The sequence below is a fragment of the Lepisma saccharinum genome, chromosome 1, assembly GCF_977018435.1.
Source record: "Lepisma saccharinum chromosome 1, izLepSacc3.1, whole genome shotgun sequence".
NCBI classification, from domain to species: Eukaryota; Metazoa; Arthropoda; class Insecta; order Zygentoma; family Lepismatidae; genus Lepisma; species Lepisma saccharinum.
Window position 1 is genome coordinate 174999888 of NC_139229.1, and position 20889 is coordinate 175020776.

At 39.6% G+C, this 20889-nt stretch overlaps 1 protein-coding gene across 1 annotated transcript in view; it reads left to right on the forward strand.

Annotated features, from left to right (window-relative positions):
- LOC146004316 (uncharacterized) overlaps positions 1 to 20889 on the forward strand; it is a 170117-nt gene that overhangs the window by 134918 nt on the left and 14310 nt on the right. The window contains exon 5 of the mRNA XM_083143072.1: positions 1040 to 1212. Within this exon, the coding sequence (XP_082999198.1) occupies positions 1040 to 1212 (173 nt within the window). The remainder of the gene's footprint in view (positions 1 to 1039; positions 1213 to 20889) is intronic.

A 20889-nucleotide genomic window follows, 5' to 3' on the forward strand; every position in this document is an offset into this window, starting at 1 on the left:
GTTGCTCAGTTCGTGCGCGATTGTGATGAGCTATGGTTAGCAGATAAGTGTCCTGGTCAGCTACTAGGAAGGCAGCCGAATCTTCGATCCCAGAATTGTCTTCTTTTCTACCCTACAATTGGATAGATAATCAGTCGCAGGATTCTGTTGCCTGCTAAATGCCGATTTCCCTACCAAAAAGAATGAATATTAAAATATCTGTACTCTTTGTTCCCTACAGTCCACGCGGTAAGAGAATAGAGCTAAAGATTTCGGTTCCAAATGACCAGCAACTGTGGCTATATGTTGTTGCGACAGTTAGGTTTTCAATACGGGTTCGAGAGTTAACACACCCTGTGACAAGTGTCCATTCACAGTTCTAAACTGTCATCACTCAGATAATAGGCTTTGAGCACAAGTGGAGAACGGAACTGGGTTCTCCCTCCCCAAAACGGAAGTAAGGAATTCTCAACTGGGCTCTGTCCCTGTTTGCTTTTTTTATGGGGGCGCATTTCCACACTAAGCTAAACACCTTCCTAGTTGATGAGAGATATTTCCAGAGGAATCCTTGTAGACTAAACCTTCTGCTCGTAGAGTAAATGATTCCATGTAATTCATGGTAACAACAACAATAATATATTACGATAAAATAGAAATACAAGATTATGCAGGAAAAAGTCAGCTCTGTTGCCCAGCATCTTATCTCATCACCGAAGTTGCCGGGTTCGAGTCCCGTGTAACTTCATCATTTTCATCTAATTATTACTTATCCTATATTCACGATTACCCAAAGTAGCAGAAAACCGAAGTAAAATGAGCAAATACAAACGAAAAACCTTATGAGAGGCTGGGTGAGACTCAGAACCACATCTGAAGGGACAGAGATGGGGGAGACTTGGAAATCGAACCCGTTTCTCCCGTGTGATTTTTAATATCTTGGGATAAGTCAGTTTGTTTCACATTTCCCCGAAAATATTATTGCAGGCTCATCATCGTTTCATTAAGTGTCTTTCAACCTGTTACGATTCCTTTCCTCAAGTTTCTTTTCTCGTCTCCGCAGCCAAGGCAGCATCCTGGTGGACTACTTCGTGGAGCTGAACGAGGTGGGACACCAGATCAGCACCCAGGACCTCAAACAGATGTTCCACGACGGCCTCAACGCAGCGTCCAGCGACGGAAAGGAGCTCAAGCTGGGAAGCTTCACCGTCGACCCCAAGTACACGGATTTCATTGGTGAGTAACTTTCCTTCTCTGCAACTTATTAATGAAATTACTCTACACGTAAGCATAGATAATGCATTAGTAGAGAAACATACTTACACCGGCAACATGAACGGGGCACTCTGAGGCGATGGCAGATCTTCCTATTGAAGTTAGGCATCACACATAACGCAGCCGATATTGCAGGAACTACACGTTCCATTTTTATTGCAAGTGACTGTACATTGAGAATGGTTAGGAATGTACACACTTTATCTCAGAATGATAACCCTTATTGCAGACGATTAGTATTTTTCAATAATGCCTCTGGTCGTCTGTTGGAAGTTGGTAGACGCGTGTCTGTGTCAGTCAGTTCCTGATTCCGCCGCTAAAAGCACTGCTGTTGCTGGTGATCGTCTACAGTCAGGACAATTGCCGATGTTAAATGATTAAAAAGCACAAAAATTCTAATAATTTGTATTTATTTTTTGACAGACAAGCCCGATAATGTTAAAAATCAAGAGGCAAGGATGTTTTTCATTATAGTGTAAGTTGTAGAGATATTGGAAGACTTTTTACAAAGTCCCGGACAGTGGCGATGATAATTCTCCCCTGATTCGAGCTGTAGCGTGCTGTATGCAAGGCAGAACCAAGGGCGCTCTCAGGGACGATCAAAAGGGGGAAGGGTCGCGCTTGGCCCTTCTCTGGAATGAAGAATAATAACCGTCTTACAGTGTATTCATGCTTTTACTCATTTTATTTCTATCTTTTCTCCTCTTTCAGTTTTTCGTTTCCATTTCGTGTTCTTATTATCATTTTCTTCTTGCTTACCATGTTTTCATATTTTTTCTTTTACTCTCTCCATCTCTCTCTCTCTCTCTGTTTCACTTCTCTACTTGTCCTTTTTCTATCATGTGTATCTATCACTTCTGCATTTCACCTTCTTATTTCTTTTTTACTTTCCCCTTTATGTGTCTTTCGCTTCTATTATTTTCTTCCCTTCTCTCTGCCTATTTCTCTCTCTCTCTCTCTCTCTCTCTCTCTCACCCCCTTGCTTCTTCTTTTCCTTTCTATCTGTCGCTTCTTTTTATTTCCTCTTCCCCCTCTCTCATTCTCCAACGCTTGTGTCCTATAAGTATAGATTACTTACTTGTGGGTTGAGGAGTGGTAAGCTGGAAATATACTGTTATTTTGTTAAGGCAAATTGAAGGGAAAGTTGTGCACACGTATTTCTGCTAGAGGTGCAAAGCGCAGGCGCCATCGGATTATACCCTTCCACTCGTGTATTTCCGACACTCCATTGGTCCATTGGCCGTCGCAAAATTGCTAACGAAGTTGAATAAAAATAATGATGTACACCAATCTAATATTTGAATTATATTTAGATATGATAAAACATTTCAAATCAACTTTTGACGCACAGGTGTTCACCCTTATAGCCTTTTTTATTATTATTATTTATTTGCGACGATTTCCGCCTCAATTTACAGGCTCTCTTATGGGGCTCTGCCTCTTTTCACCACTGATTATAATTCTATGGGGCTTTTCTCCCTACTTACTTTATTTGACTCTTTTTCCCTACTTTCTCGTATGGGAACTTGGGCTCGTTCGCATACTTACTTCTATGGGAATTTGCCTCTTTTGCCTATAAGGTATTTCCTTTTTTGCCTATTTATTTGTATCAGGCTTATGACCTTTGCCTACTTATTTCTATGGTGGCTTAGGCTCTTTTGCCTGCTTATTTCTATGGGGGCTTAGGCTCTTTGCCTACTTATTTTTATGGGTGCTTAGGCTATTTTTCTTCATATTTCTATGGGAACTTAGGCTTTTTGCCTACTTCTTTCTGCTGAGAAGCTGTTGGGTTCGCTTCTAGCGGGAAACTGCTCCTGCCACTCTAGTAAGTATTCTATACTCGTTGCTTATTTCCTATCTCCTTTAACGCATTTGTTTCTTCTGATGGCACGTAAACATGATGTCAACATATCCCCCTAAAGAAGACACAACTTTTTTTAAATTTTGACCCCCCCCCCCCTTCATTCTCCTTTGGAAATATTTTTGAACGCAATTGGTACATACAGTAGAACGCGAATGGCCCATTCCCTTGAATATGACAGAGCCTGTTGTGAAATTAATCCTAGCCGCTGGGCCCCGAATCGCGTGCTTTTCTGCCGCGTAATTGGAAATTTTTTATTAGTTAGAACTTCCGACGCCAGATAGAATTACGTATTCCTTTCACTCCCCGTCTCCTCTTTTATTAGGACGCTGTTTGCAGACTCGTGTAATTCTCCGTTCCCCAAGTTTTGCTTGCGTGAATTCTAGGAAGAAAGTCGCTTGTGAAAGCATTTACGCAACCTGCAGATAAACTTCCCTCGGTGGTGATATTTTCAACGGTTTCAGCATATTCAGGATTTACCACCTGAAGAGCCTCCGAAAATTAGAATTTAGGTAGGTTGCTAGATGTTTTGCACTGGACTGCCCTGTATTCCAAAATCTGTTTTGATGTGTGTAGGTGTGTAAAAGCTGGTATTGAGGATGGAATGAAGACGAACTTGATAGTTCGAAACATATAATGAGTTGACTTCCTTCTAAATGAAGGGTTCGGGTGTAAAACATGGTAAGTGAAGAAACATCCGAACGACTGTCACCCACCGAGAGTAGAACCCTGGGTGAAATTAATTGAATTTCCAAGTAAATGATATATAGAGCGGTTTATCTTCTAATAGTTGATTAATTAAATCGAGAACACTTAGGAAAGGCATTCGGCACGCATGGATGGTAAGAGGCCGTAGGAAGACTGAGGTAAAGTGCAAGGATAACGTTGAGGTTGGGTCTGAAGGAAGTCACTGTAAAGACTGTATTGATCTTCTTGCCCAGGATAGGGATGGATGGGCAACCTTGAGATACTGTGGCAATAAACCTCCGTGTTTAGGAATGACACAGAATTTGCTATTCATGGCGAGGGAACTTTTTCTTTATACATTTCAATTTAAGTGTTAATGGAAACCAATTCAACTTGCATCCTCATAATTACAATTAGGTATATTCTTTGAAAAATTCCTGTACTTCCGGGATAATTGCCGACCTCCGTGGCGTAGTGGTTATCACAGCGTTATGATTTATTTATTGCAATTTCCAGTACAGGAGATGCCATTTTAAACCGGAAATACGCAACAGTAAAACAGTACACTAGTCTTAAAAAGAACTCACGAAACATGATAAAATAAAATAAACAAAATATAAACATAAATATAAACATAAACAAGCCAAGACAGTACCAAGGTAAACAGATTACTTTCACAATGCATTACTTATGTACAATTTTTTCTAAGTTGGTGATAAAAGACGAATATGAACTGAAAATATCTACTTGGTTTGAGATGATATTGAATTGGTTCGGTAACCTATGGAATAATGAACGTTGTATGAGTGATAGTCTGGGAGTTGCAGTGTGGAAAGTCTCCTTGCTCCGTGTTTTATGTCTGGGCACTCTGAGGGGGAGTTCGTAGAGTGGATGCTACATTTTAGGTTTCCATTATTGATCTTGTGTAGTAATTTCATATCTGCAACGTATCTACGTGATTCTCAAGTATTTATGCTTAAGTTTACAAGCAGATCTCTCTTAGGTAGGTGTCTCAGGGATCCCTGGTTCGAATCCCGGCCTGGACATGGGTGTTCATTGTGAGTGTTCCTTCATCAATTTCATCTGATCATCACTAATCCTCATCGTCTCGATTTGCCGAAAGTGGCAGGAAAGCGACGCTAAATAACAAAAATGAAATCAAATTCTAGGATGATTATGTTTTTTGCAACAAATTTGGCATACCGTTTTACAATTATTGCTCTTCCTGCTTAGAGTTAAGTTATGACGCTGAAAATCTTTCTTGGCTAAAAATAAAACATTGATGGGGAACATACATACATGTGTATGTTCCCAGAGCGTGTAGGGCTCTAGGGTAGGGTAGAAGCACAAAACGAAGCCTACAAGGGATACATTTCATGCCTCCCTTTTTACGATTTCAGCAATAGATAAATATATTTGCACCCTCGACATCTTTTGTGTGAATTTGTTGAACGGATGGAGGAGCTGATACCGCCTAAGTTCTATTTAACAGAGAAGTAGCAACCTGAAAAACCGTTCCATTTTCTTCAACAGACTTCTGAAAGAAAAAAAAATCCTTCCATCGCCTGAGATGACATCTTTCAGTTCTTCCCATAGGAATTGATGTACTTCAAAGCCATAGAACTGAAAGGTAGTGAACATACTCGTATCTAATGCTGAAAATGTATCACTCCTTTATTTTTTAAAAAGAGAATGTCAACAGTTCGCAGAAGAAGGTGGACTCAAAAGATGTCGGAGTATATAAAACAAAAAAGGTCAAAGGGGAAACAGATGTGAGGGAAGGGGAGTTCTTTGTCAGATTCCAGTGCTAGAAGCGAAAACAACTTTGACTCCATTTCCTTTGTTTTTAACGTCTCTTTTTTTCATATTTCTTTTTCCTTTTCAACGAAGCGAGAAAAAAGAGTCGCCAATGCTTGTATTATTGTAAGAGAGATGCATGGTTTCCGGTTTCAGGTTTCCGAAGCTCGTCTTTCTGCAAGACCGAGATGATAAGGAGGAGGAGGATTTTTCTGAAGCAACAAGGATCAGAAATCAGATTTTGAAAATAAAGACGCTTCTTTTTAACCTTCCTTTGGGTCACGTTTCTTTGTGACTAGTAATAACAGGATTTGTCATTGTCTTTATCAAGCCAATTCGCTTGAAACCATTTGCTGTATTTTAAGAATGGTTTTATCAGGCGTAAGATCCCCGCATATTCTGAGATAATGCAACTTGAGGCATACTCGTACTGTAAAAAGATTACTTGAAAAAATGACGACCCAAGTCTGTCAATATCCGCTACTGTCCAACTACCGTAAAATATTACCGTGACAGTTTTCGATGTATTAACGGTCATTAGCCTATATAGTTAACGTAATTAATTTAATTTTAATGATTCAGTTTGAAATATAATTATGTTGCACGCAGCTGCAATCTATAATCTTTATCTTACTTATGTATGATAAAATATTCAATTTTAAGTAAAAAAAACCGGTTACGGTCCGTTTGTTTAAACTAATAGATTGTTAATATTGTAAATTTTACGGTTAATTCTAACGGTGCATATGTTACAACAATAGTAAAAAGTGCATTAAAAAGGGCCAGAATTTGCACTAAAACTTCGAATTTTTCAAAAACCTCTTTTGTATTTCCGAATAGTATAGCCATGTATAACATAGCAAAGCCACAAAGAAATGTGATATGGTGGGAAGATAAGCATCACGAAAGCAGCGGGACGCATGTTTATTGAGCTAGTTCAGTGACTAAAGTTGCCATATTGAGGTTTGTTCTCCATTATTGGTATCTTAGGGGAGAGCTAATTTGAGGATTCCAAACTTGGCGTGAGTATTCTCTACTTGCGTACACAATGGAAAGTTAATTTAATACTGGTAGCCAAAACGTGTCTCTTGCAAGAGATGGGTGTCTTTACTTGTAACCAACACTAGACTAGTACTATGCGGGGTGTTGATAAATCAATGTTCGACCCTGAATGTTTCTGCGACACCACTCCTAAAACCTTCCACCCACGCCTAATTTCGTATTGTTTGTGTTAAATTTACTTTTGCACACCCTCCAAATTCGAATTGGACAATTTCTTTCTGAGGGCACTTGCATAATAATATAGCATTTTCGTGTGATCTAAGCATGAACTTGACTCGCCTAGTAAATTCCTATTCTTCAAGGCTCTTCCTATGTTGTGTCCAAAGACGGATCTTGAACTTACACAAATTAAATTCAACACGCAATATGAATTGTAAATAAATCAATCGTTACGTGTAAAAATACCATAATGTTCGAAGGAATTCTGATTGCGCATGTGACTAACGGTCCAGGACACGCGAACAAACGTAGCGTGTCTCTGGAACATGATCGTTTCGTCCTTTATTCGCAGCAATGGCGTGTCAACGAGTGATTCAGACAGCCTTCGATTGGAAGACAGCGTGTGACAGGTTCACTAGCTGCTGCGTTACGGAACTCGCAACGCACACGAATACTACACACGCACTCGAAAAAATACGTTGCATGGGATTGTTTCCTTTCTTCCTGTTTTCGCGGCTACGAAATTCTGGAACCGCAAGAAGCCACAGAGAGTGCCAATGGTGGGGCGATGTGGGTCATATAGATCTTTTTTAAAAGTCCACTCTACGCACAGATCGGAACTATATCTACAGTTTAAAATGAGATCAGAACCACCATGTGCCTCCAGCGGGTAACGAACCCGGGACCCCTTGATTTAAAGGCGACGACTTTACCACTGCGTCATCAGAGAGGCTCTATGTGGGTCATTCATGACCCACCAAGAAAACAGCTGGACCATATGAAGGCTCAAACTGTTAAATATTGTGCGGAGAAATAACGGTCTAAGCTCTAAGACAGTCAGTTTTCCCAGCCATCCAGCTACTGTAAAAAATGACCATCACAGTTTTTAAAGTTTTAATGGTCATTATATAGTTAATCTAATTAATGTAATTTTAATGGCTTAACTTTTAAAAATTATATTGACGGTGCACGCAACTGTAATTTATAATCATTTCCTATCATTATGCATGATAAGATATTCATATGTAGATAAGAAACTGCTGTCTGTATTTCGTCTTTGTAAATTGATAGGCAGAGTGTTCAATTTTAACGGTAGAATGTTGTATATTTTTACGTTAACTTCTCACAGTGCACCATGCTCCACGTTAAGTTTCTTAATTGAGATTTATGATAAAAGAACAGAAATGAGTACATCATATCAAGCATTCGAAATGCTAATCTTGTAAAGCAAATTTCATCGCAGGATTTGCTTAACGTTCTAAATTAATCAGATATACTAAGTCGGGTAGTTGTATTTATTTCATGTGCAAGAACTTAATTTTTCGTTTGTTTTAATTTTTTTTTTTTAAATTTTGAATATTTTTTTGACTAAAGACGAAATTGAAACGCCATCGAAACTTTTACTTCAAGACCGAGGCTGCTGACAGATATCGACACAAGGGCGAGAACAAGACCAGCAGACTAGATGATACTGTGCCAATTCCTGTCTCATCTCGGATAGGGATGGCCAAAAAAATAAAATTTAAAATCCGGATTCGGAAAATTAGCTATCCGGATATCGGTGGGAATCCGGATATCGGAGGGAATCCGGATATTTGAGGGAATCCGGATTTCGGAGGTAAAACTGATTTCGGAAGGAATTCGGATTTAGGAAGGAAAACTAATTTCGGAAAGAAGGACTACAGAGGCCAAATAGATTATAGAGGGAAAACTGATTTTGATCCATGTTTTCAATAATTGTCCAATGAATTAAAGAATATATTCTAATGTGCCATCCAAGTAGTATGAGACTCTGTGTCTGCTGGACTCTCAGTCAGTACATTCCTACGTGGAGCTTTTTTTGTAGTTTTGTGATCTTCAAATGTGTGTTTGTGTTTTTTCCTTTTTCTTTTTTCATCTTATCACAATTCATCCTCTTCTTCGCGATTAGCCACAAGAGGAAGAGAAGTGAAATAAAATAAAACAAATAAATCAAATCAATGAATGCGGTCTGTCGTTTACCTAATAATGTATGGTTTTAACTTAAAGGCATAAGATAAAATACAGCAGTCAGTTCAAGATGAGATCCCGAATCGAGGGATGACGGAGCGCGGGGTTAAAAGGAATAACCGGTCCATTTGCAGATGTTAGGGGTAACAGGAAGTCGTCCGCTGCGGTCTATGTATTTTTTGGAAGTGCGTAGGAGTTGATTTGAGTCTAGGCACGTAGCCAGGATTTTATTTCGGGAGGAGCTCATCCCTTATCAGTACAGGCGTCGCCAGAAATATTTGTAGAGGGGGGCAGGCCACTGATAAAACTTGATTAATTATTATACCACGGTTATGATTGTCATTTTACAATAATAACTATTATAAGTTACTAGAAATAAACCAATTTTAATCCAAATTTATTATTGTTATTATTATTATGCAAATGGAGAGACACTGCTACTTGATCCAACGTCTGAGTGAATATCCAACACAAGTATTGTCCGTTATTTTTCTTACATTTTGTACAGTTAGTGTACTGAAATTCACAGTTATTGGATTTTGTTATTTATAATTTTTACACATTCCGTTTAAAAAAGGCTTTAAAAGTTAGGGGCAAATTTTACTCATAAAATTTACATTGTGACCTCTCACAAAGAAAAGTATACAATACATTTTGAGATCTGTGGATCCACTTATTCTTTGGATTAAATTGTAGAATATAAAAGTATAATGTTGTTATTCTATTATACACTAAACTTTTTTCTATCTAATATTTAATCCTGCTACGGAAGTAAAATTTATTACCACTATACACTATTTAAATTAGATATTTGTAGGATTTCGGGGGGGAGCTTCAGCCCCCTTAGCCCTTCCCCTGGCTACGTGCCTGTGTGCGTCAATCACACAGAACGTGTGTGTGCGGAAACAGGTTTCTGCTTTTGTTTTCAGTGTCTAGAACACTTTTGTATTGCTTATCTTCACATAATGTAGACTGTATTTCAAAGAATTTTAAAAAAATAATACGGTAACTGCAACGACTATAGGCCTACCAGATGATAAACTAAAAAAGAGGACATTGTTAGATTGCAAAAAGTTACGTTTCGACGAAGATGCAGCACTTCGAACACAGGTTTTGTGCTTACTGGTGTTTTGGTGAGCTTATAGATCACACACCCCTATAAAACAATTTTACACCATTTCCGTATAACGAATAATGGGCCTCATTGTAGGCAAATGTCTGAATACTCTTAATATTTAATCACTATGCCCGTTTTATTATACGGTTGTGAAACTTGGTCTCTTACTTTATAAAAGAATAACATAAATTGACACGTTGCCTCGGAGTTGTTTCTTCCAGGCCTAAAGTCAGGAAACCTTTTCTGTAAGTCGTCACTAAAAGCACGTTTGCTTTCCGGAATGGTTCAGATCGCTGATCGACATAACTGCACTTCTCCACTACCATGTAACAACTAGGGATAGCCAAACAAATCCGGATTTCGGAGAGAGAAGAATTACGGAGGAGAACAGGTTCTGGAAGGATAACGAATTACAGAGGGAAAGCGAATTTTGGAGGGAAAACTGATTTTGATCCATATTTTTAATCATTGTCTCGTAAATTTAACAATATGCTCTAATCTACCAATCCAATGTTAGACTGTCTTCCATGTAATACACCCTGGACTGCGTTTAGCAGACTAACGAGACTATGGCGTCTGGACTCACAGCCAGTACAATCCTACGTGGAGCTTTTTTGTGGTTTTGTGATCTTCCCATGTCAGTTTGTGATTGTCCCTTCGTCTGCTTCATCTTATCACAATTCATCCTCATCTTCGCGATTAGCCAAAAGTGGAAGAAAAGCGAAGTTAAATACAACAAATAAATCAAATCAATTAATGTAATATGTCGTTCAACTAATAAAGTATGGGCTATGATAAATTTCTTCTTAATTTAAAGGGATAAGATAAAATATCCCCTGTATACAGTCACGGACACTTCTGGGTTATAACAATTCCATTAACTTTCAATGGAATCGTTACAACCCAGAAGTGTCCATGACTGTACAAAGCGAAGTACATACTGAGCAATTGAAGGGCATCAGGGAAGGGACACATAAATGATTGAGAGAAGTAGTGAGGCCATATCAAGATTCGCACAGGAAATATAGATTGGTTGGTGTTTTGGCACAGTACGGCTAATCGGGAGTGGACCTACAGTTTAAAGAGGGGTCGAAAGATAGGAATGATAGCCAACAGGTGACGACATCGGTTACTTTCGCTGATTTTTTCTAGACTAGAGGGGATAGAGTGAATTTTAATCAGATGATTAGGTGAACGGATTACCCGTGCACGTAGATGTGTCTTTTAAAACACAGAGAGAGGGGAACGGGGGTAATACAAGCAGATAAAAATGGTGGAAGGGAAAAATAAGACGTACAATAACAATGAGAAAAGGTGAAAGAAATACAAAGGAATTCGGGAGAGGGCGAAGGAATATCCGTGTGTGGAACTCAAATGTTATATCTGTCAACTCAGTATTTGGCTCCTGCCCAGCAGGTCAAAATTTTTTTGGCGCCTATTACTCCAATGTGACGACAAAGTTTTAGTAAGTCATACATAACGTAGCATGGCAGATGCAGACGAAAATTAAGGTGCGCTGAAAAAACCCTTGTCACCGCACCTTCTTCCCCTTCTTCTTCTTGAGAGCAAGAAAAGTTTGGTCGAAAGGAGAAAGAAATATATATGATATTTTGTGTTGGATACGATTTCATTGTTTGAGCTCCGAAGCATGTAATCTCAGGTGCAGATGGAAATGATTGTATTTTTTCGGCGTCAGAAAGTGCTTGCGCATTAAAATGATGCCCGAACTTGTCCAATCTATCAAAATATCGTTCTTGTGCAACTGCTACGACAGATAAGGAGCCATCGAGCAATGTGGGCATGTTTGGCAGAAACAAAGAACTGTTGTACAATACTACTGCAACAACACTGATCACAAATTCCCTCCCGAGATCTGGATTCTCCGTTTTTACTATCCGGATTCTGGATTTGGCCATCCCTAATCTCTGTATCATGCCAAATCCATCCCAAATTTGACTCGTTTGCAAATGGGCGTAGGTTTCCACTTGACTCGTTTTGAATAGTCGCTCTGATATTCCAAATCCTAACAAATAAGATTCCCAGACGATTCAAATCTTGCAACGATTCGGGAAGAATACCTTGGATGCTACAAGAAGAGGAATTTTGTAATAATATCATAGACGTTGGGAGCTTTGAGTTATTGGGGGGACATGCTGTAAAATGTACCAATATCTTACATAGTTACAGTGTACAATTTCCCGGTATATATCTAGGGTATTCAAGGAAAAATAACTTAAGTCAAAAGATGAAATTTTACAGCAGATAGTTATTTAAGCTTATTCTTTTAATAGCTAACATTACAGACTTCATGGATATATTGAGTCTTCGCTGTTTAAGCCAAATACAAAATTATCTTTACATATACCCAATTACTGACGTACGCAGAGGGGGCCTGAAGGGGCTACAGCCGCCTCCCAAATTTTGAAAAATTGACGTTTTCAAATACAAGCACTAAAAACCAGGGAAACACCAGAATGGTAAATCCAAGCCCTATAAAATGAGAATGTTGGCCCCCGAGACGGAGTGGTTATCACATCGCGCTACGACGCCAGGGGTCCCGGGTTCGAATCCCGGCCTGGGCATGGATGTTTGTGAGTGTTCACTCATCAATTTCATCATATCATCACTCATCTCAATCTTTGCAATTAGCCAAAAGTGGCACAAAAGCGAAGTAAAAAGAAAGCAAATCAATCACTTTTGAGAGTGGAAAGTTCTAAATATACGAAATATCTTATTGTGTATGCCCCCCACTAGAAAGCAGCCAGGTGCGCCAAGTTTGGAAAAACATTGGGTTCTTATAAGTTTAAAAAATCTCAAATTCTCCCTTCCATGTATTATGATATTAATTCACGCCATACTCGTTATTTTAAATATGTTATTTACTGATTTCAATACGCAAATATATAATAACAACTATAATAATAATTATAATAATAACACGACAAATTATTAGGTGCGCTATGTCCCCAGGGGCCCCTTTAAGTTGGCGCCACTGAAAGCATCCACCTATACAATTTCAGCCCCTCCCGAAAGAAAATCCTGCGTACGCCAGTGTGCCCAACTTAAAATTATACTTATGATATTCTCTTCAATTGAGTTAACGTGACTTAAAAGAACGCAACCAAAAATTGCTGTTTGTGACTTACGTGCCTTTTCCAGAACACCCTACATATTATATAGCAATTAAAAAACAAGTACTGAATGTTATGTTATATGCTGTAAACAATATCAATCCCAACGATTTTCAGCTTGCTAACAATATTTTCCATGTCCCGGGATAACCTAAGCAATTCCAGAATCCTTCAAGAGAATCCTGATCAACATGTTAGGGTCGGTGTATTGCCATTGCACGCATTACGAATTACTGGGGATCAAAGTGAAGGGTGAATAATTACATCGTGATTATAAACTAATGAAGCCACCGTACATATACCTTCCAATCGTTCATAGTGGCCTCGACAGAGTAACCTTAGAACGAGGCAACGAAATTCGAGCGATCCAAATAAATCACGGCGATCAAAGCGAAACAAAAGGATGCATTCAAGGAGACTCAACTTTCGAAACTTCTGTTACTTTTCTTATCGTTTTGTTGCGGGCGTTTCTCTGCTATCAAATTGAAGTTCGTAAATCACACGAAAATCGCTTGGCCTTCGTCTTTTCAGCGAAAGGTATTATTGGGCGTGGAATTTTCATGATACAAAGTTCTTTCCTTTATTCGCCTTTTATGAAAGTATGGATCGACTGAATGTCAGCACTTGGGATAACTTTACAACCATCACATTTTGTCAAGTTAGGAGCGTAGTGTTTCAGATTTAGATAAACTCTTATTCAAATCTTCTCTGAATGAGGCACGATATCGAAGCTTCGAGTGAAATTTTCTTCCACGTCCGTCTTAAACAATGTACACAAGGACATGTTTGTTTCACCTTTCGGCAGAACAACACGTACTTCTGTGTTGTGTACAAGGGCATTTCATTCTTACTTCCTCGGGCGTAACTTCCACATAAAATTGATTTTAATTCCTGATGGACAATAAGAAGTGGTTTTAAATTAGTCATAGCTTTGTTGATTTATTTTACGTCGCTTTTCTGACACTGTGGCTGTTAATTGCAACGATGGTAATGAATGTTGATAAGTTGAAATTGATGAAGGAAAAATCTCATGGCGCATGGGCGACACAACACAGAGCGTCGTTAGCCTGCAGCGATGCAGCCCAGAGTGCACTACGTGTAAAAGAAGTTGACGTTTGAGTGTCTTCGGAGAAGCTCAGGTCACTCTCTTGCACAACAAATTAAATTAGGGATATTTGATTTCAGTATAAATGAAGATCACCATGGCATGTTTATAACGTTCCATTGCTTGCTTCAGCTTCTCCCCGCAAATTGTTGTAAAAAAAATCGTCTAGCAAATTGGCGTGTTCAGAATTTCTTCTTCAGTTCTTTTTTCTTAGTATGGTTGTTGCTCAATTTTACATTTTTTTTCATGTATTTGATATCCTCCTTTTTACGAAAACTTGCAACTTGATATTAGCTTTTTCTTGTCTTGAAGTCCCTTTGTGTTCTGGTAGGATAATCGGGCCTGGATCTACAGTTTGAAGTGAATCTACAGTATGCAATGTGCCTCCACCAGGAATCGAACCTGAGACCCCTTGATTACAAGGCGACAAAGTTAATACAACGCAATAAGAGAGCCCCTCCCCCGCTAATACCATTATATCCACGACTTAATGCGCATAAGGGCCATTTTCCGCAAAAATAATATGCAGGCTAGAGTCCTGCAATAACCACAATTGTTTTTGAGTCCTGTTACTTTATACGTTTCGGTGCTTTACAAAGAGACTTCACAGTCCTTGAAAAGAGAAATGTTACAGGCCTATTCATGCATGAAGTCACTCAATCAAATTTCGCTTTACACTCAAATTCACTTACTGGCTTTGACATTGACATTCTGGTTCGGAATGCGCAGCTAAAGGGTGGGGGCGTTTTTGTCTTATGTTTGAACCTTTTTTAAAAGACCGGATTCAGAGTTTTCAACAATATGTTGTAGATGTACACATAATACGAGTCAAGTTTTAAATATTTGAAAATAAAATACCTAAGTTTGTTTCTTCCAATAGTATTTCCGAATCTATAGTTAAGTGCGTATACCATTAATAGGTCAATTATGACAACATTTTGAAATGTCGAAAACTTCTAAGCATCATTGTTTTGTCGCTTTTTGTAAAACCTATGTCGATGTTTTACGGCACCAGGAGTGAATCACCCTTTACTTTATACGAATCGTTACGTCTTGTAGCTTTCTAAAGGTTCGAAACAGTAGTTCGGATATAATTCTATTGGTTCCTTCAAGTCCTTCCTATTTATCACTCATTCTCATCCTGTAAGAAGTAAGGAAATATTCAAAAGTTTCCAATTGTCACCTCATAATACTGGATCAACATTTTAGGAAACTAGGATATTATTCGAGACCTTGCAGATGATTAGAAGTAGTTATAAATTAGGGGTTAGGATTTTTTGTTTTGGGATTATGGAGGTTTTTCAGGTCGTCACTGCTGGCGAGTGGAGTCGAGTTGTTGTTTTAAGTCCACTTTATGCACAGATAGGCAAATGGGACTGGACCTACAGTGTAAAGTGGGATCCGAACCACTATAGGCCTCCATCGGATATCGAACCCAGGACCCATTGATTGGACACTTCTGGCGACTAGATAACGACTTCGTTCGAGACAGGTTTTCAAAGCTGTTCACAGCCGAGCTCCGTAACGGAGTTGCTAACACAGTGCGCTACGACGTCAGTGGTCTCAGGTTCGAATCCCAGCCTAGCCATGGGTGTTCATTGTGAGTGTCCCTTCATCATATCATCCTCATCTTCGCGATTAGCCAAAAGTGGCAAAAAAAAAACGAAATAAAATAAACCAAATCACCAAATAAATCGTAGCTGTTGAGTCCTTGCTTGGTGCCAAATAATAGAGCGTCAATAAGGTGTTGTCATGACTACAGCGATAATCATAATCAATTTTGTCTTCGGACTTTCGTATCGCATTGGAACAAGGAAGTCGGGGAAGAACAGAGGTATTCCAGAAAACAACTTCCACGTGAGTCTGGGATCTTCGCAAATCAAGCAATAGGAAACAAGAATTCTACGTTATGGGAGAGTCCCTTGTTTGGTTGGTTCAACGGTCATGTCTTTATTAATTGAGGTGTAATTTGGCGACTAAATGTCAAGGACCAATTTCGAAGTCTGTAGCAGATGAATATGATAAAAGTACAAAGCACCAGTGGGTGTTGTCCATTCTTGTAGGGTATGGCCTCTCAGCAGCTGTTTCAGACAGCTTTGGTGAGATCGACAAGAGTCGTGCGGGGCCGCTGAGTGGTGTCTGTGGCCTTCTCTTCCGGTTGTTTCGCGTGACCCAACACGACCACGCCTTGTTACGTAAATTCTGCCGTTTTGGTTCTCGGGGTGGGCCGATCCGGTTTCCTTACATGGTGCAAGGCTGAAACAAGAAGCCACTTCACTGAATGGTAGAGAGGTATCAAAAACGGTGCAGAAACAATATACCTCCGGGGAAAATATGACCGGCACTGTAAAGCTGAGTAAAATTGCGAAGCCAGTACCACAGTCCTGCTGACCCTACCGCGTCTCCGTGTTCAAGTGCAATGAACTTTTAGGTTTCAAAATTTCTTCTTTATCTTTTTATTATTATTGTGGTAGTAAAAATGAGATAATCTTCCCTTTTCATCCTGGTTTCAAATTTCGGTCATTGGAATGCACTGTCATACAATACAATATCAATATCTAAGCAACAAATTTAAAACTGTTTTTATCATAATAAACTATTAGCATATTTGTATAGAGTTTAGAGTTTTTGTATGTATTCATACGGCAGATTGTTCGGTTGTAGAACTTTTTTTTATGAGTAGTGAACACACGACAATTTCATAGCAATATTATACTTCTTGTTTTTTAAGTTAAAACTGTTCCAGCGAAATCAAATTGTATATCAGTTTTGATACAGGGCGACAAGGAAAGCATATTATGTAACTATTCATTAAGAACTTTATGTCTTACTCTATGCACAAAAGTTTCCTTCGTGTTCAATGTAATTGTGTATTGCTTGTATAGCATGTGGAACAGTGACAGCTCTTGACAGATTGAGTCACATGTTTCCATTCGAAGTTTATACTAAACATCTAGATACCCACTTATAATTAGGGTAACCATAATATTTTGGTCCAAAAACGTCCCAAGGAGGTAAATTTACTCTCTCGTCTCCCTTTTCCTGAAAAGTCTGTTACGGCTAATTATAATACATTTACGTAGTGTTTCTGAATAGAATTGATGGGCCGCAAGGCCAAAAGACCCAAACACACGCAAATTAGTTTGAGGTGGATCAAATTACATACGTATTTTAAAATAAGTACATGAACCCACGATTCTGTACCCTTGATGGCATGGTGCAATGATCAGAGGATATTTTTACCTATTTTTTTAAACTCTTCTTTTACATTTTCACAGTCTTTTGTTAACATAAATTTAATTTTTAAAGCAGATGTTTGATTATGCTCAGACAACAAAATCATATTTTCACTGTTTTTTTTAAATCTGCATTAATAGTAACGGTTTATGATATTTACGTCGGAAGATCAGGGCAATGGGATGAATGGTGATAAGTAGGGCTACGATTTTTATGACTTAGCATATATCTTTTTGTAAGGGTGATGTGTTCCCTAAATATACAGGGTGTTTCGTAAGTTCGTTTACAACGCTTGGTAGGTGATTGAACGAGTGAAAATAAGGTGGAAAGTTCATGTACCGAAATTCCGGAAACGGCTTTGTTGCCGAGTTATTGACGTTTGAAAACGTGCGAAAATAATTTTCCGAAGTGAATAATGGCAAAACGGGTGGAGAGAAGTCGTCGGTGTTGGTCGGTCCACTAAGAAATTGGGTACGCTCTTGTCAAAAAATCACGCGGCAATGTCGACGCAAGGGATTCCCCAGAGTACGCGAACGAAGATGTTGACGGGAGTGGGGTGGGTGTGCGTTCTGCGTGAGCTGGTATCGACGAAAATTGGCATGTGTTGAATGGCACCAAAAAACAAAGAAAATTTCCTGATCGAAGGGCACCATGACGTAAAAACGAAAAAAATGAACTGTCATAGGTTGCATACCCTGATGGGCACACAGTATGCTTAATGGAGATGTGAAGGGAACCTCATCACAAACTGTTTTCAAAGTGTCCACCATGTACTTCCAAGCAGAGGCGACAACGGCGAATCAAGGATTGTGTAGTGTGACCCAACAACCCCGGCGTTTCTGCTATCGATGCTGCAGCTACATTGATATGGGCAACGAGGTTCTCGGCTGACACGACAGGTGTTTTGTAAACGAGGCGTTTCATCTCTCCCCAGAGGAAGAAATCCAGGGGCGCAATATCAGGCGATTGAGGTGGCCATGGCACAGGCCCTCCCCTGCCAATGCACTGGTTGTGGAATACGGTATTGAGGAAATGCCGCACATTCCTATCGAAATGTGGGGTGCACCGTCATGTTGAAACCACAGTCTTTGTCTCAGTGCTAAGGGCACGTCCTCTAGTAGTTCAGGCAAAACCTCACTGAGAAATGCTTGATAAGTGGGTCCACATAGGCGAACAGGGAGAATGTACGGTCCAATCAAATGGTCATGCAGTATCCCGCACCACACATTCACTGCAAATCTGTGCTGATGATGGGCCACTAGCAGTGCATGTGGATTTTCATGTTCCCACACATGGCTGTTTTTACTATTGAACACACCAGTTTTCGTGAAGATAGCCTCATCAGTTTCAATTTGATGAACAAACCATTGACAAAAGTCCCGAGGTAAAAGATCTTGCACTTTCTTCAATGTGTACGGGTACATCCCCTCTTCTGCCAGGACTCGCCACACATTCACATGGGAGGTGTTTCGTTCGTGGGCTAGTGCGCGCGTACTGGTGCCTGTATGATCCATCACTGCAGTTAGCAAATCTTCCACAAACCGTCGTGTTCGCACACTTCGCGGTCGTCCAACTTCTCGACGAGGTGGCAACACTGATCCTGTTTCCCAAAGTCGAGTGTCTACAGTTTGAAATAAGGTGTGCGATGGTAACACCCTACTTGGAAAACGTGCCCCATACAGACGCCTTGCAGCACGGCTATTAGCTCCAGCCTCCCCATAAATCAGATGCATGTCCGCCAGCTCTTGGGACGTGTATGCAACCGTCCCTTACACCGTAATAAAAGTGTTTATGGCCGTTAACACTAGTACACTTCACAGAACACGATGGGCTGTGGCTAAGAATTAACACGTAACACTGCTAGGTCAAATGTTTGCCCAACACTACTGTCCAAGAACCTCACGTCTTTCCATTCAACCTTGAATGTTTAACAACCTGCTGCTGGCACAGCACCTGAAGCACGAATGGCACAGACACGTGCGCTCCTTCATGAGGAAACCCACACTGTTGGCGCCCCTAGCGGGAAATGTGGTACTTAACGTCAGATCACACGGACACCCATCTGCCCTTCAGGGTATGCAACCTATGACAGTTCATTTTTTTCGATTTTACGTCATGGTGCCCTTCGATCAGGAATTTTTTTTTGTTTTTTGGTGACATTCAACACATGCCAATTTTCGTCGATACCAGCTCACGCAGAACGCACACCCACCCCACTCCCGTCAACATCTTCGTTCGCGTACTTTGGGGAATCCCTTGCGCCGACATTGCACAACATTGCCGCGTGATTTTTTGACAAGAGCGTACCCAATTTCTTAGTGGACCGACCAACACCGACGACTTCTCTCCACCCGTTTTGCGATTATTCACTTCGGAAAATCATTTTCCCACGTTTTCAAACGTCAGTAACTCGGCAACAAAGCCGTTTCCGGAATTTCGTTACATGAACTTTCCACCTGATTTTCACTCGTACAATCACCTCCCAAGCGTTGTAAACGAACTTACGAAACACCCTGTATAGAAATTCATATTGTGAAGAAACTAATTGAATTAAGATGCTTTTTAAGGACATATTTTGGCATATTTGATGGGTTTTCGGTCGTATTCAGCATATTTTCGCTTTTTCAAGAAATCTACAGTCATTTTCCAAGTGGATTCGTTCTTACTCCCATGTTCACTCCAGTTTTTTTTTTTTTTTTTTTTTTTGGACCAGCAAATTTTCTTCATTTTTAATTGAAAATTTACAGAAAGTATTCATTGTGCATTTCAACTCATCAGTGAACTAAAATAGTATGTATATGAAAATATTTCAGCTTAAGTTAGATATTTATGTTTGAAACAGTCTAGTTATAAGGGCATATTTTTCAAATTATAGTGCATATTTTGTAGAATTTTACGTCATTAGAGCGTATTTTATTTTGCATATTTTGGTGATTTTTAGGTCATAGAAATCCTAGCCCTAGTGATAAGATTAAATGGAAGGAGGGACAGTCACAAACACACACGCACGACAAAACACAAAATCCAACAGAGGATTATACGGACTGTGGGTAAAGGCAACCAGAGCCTCGTTGGTCTGCAACATTGCAGTTACATGGGGGGAGGGGGTACTACTGGGAGTGAGGTTGACTTTTTGGTGCCTTTTCAAAAGGTTACCAACACTATTCAACAAGGACAGCAAGTGAAGTGGCCAACAACAGATATCTTAAGCCCGCATCACACGGAACTGGATTTCCAGTAGGTATGCCCTAGTTGGCGCTGGACTGGCTACCAATTTGCTAATTTTCGCCTCGCCCGATACTTATAAGCGTACTTGTCGATAGACGTTTGTTCCCATACGAGGGAAGTTGTAATGGCGGCCGCGTGAGATGTAAACAATGTATGACTTCACATTTTTAAAAGCCGATAACTATTCAACCGAGAGGAATAACGTTTCGTATAAAACGTTATCAGGTACAAAACAATGGCGCTGCTTAAATACATACTTTACAAC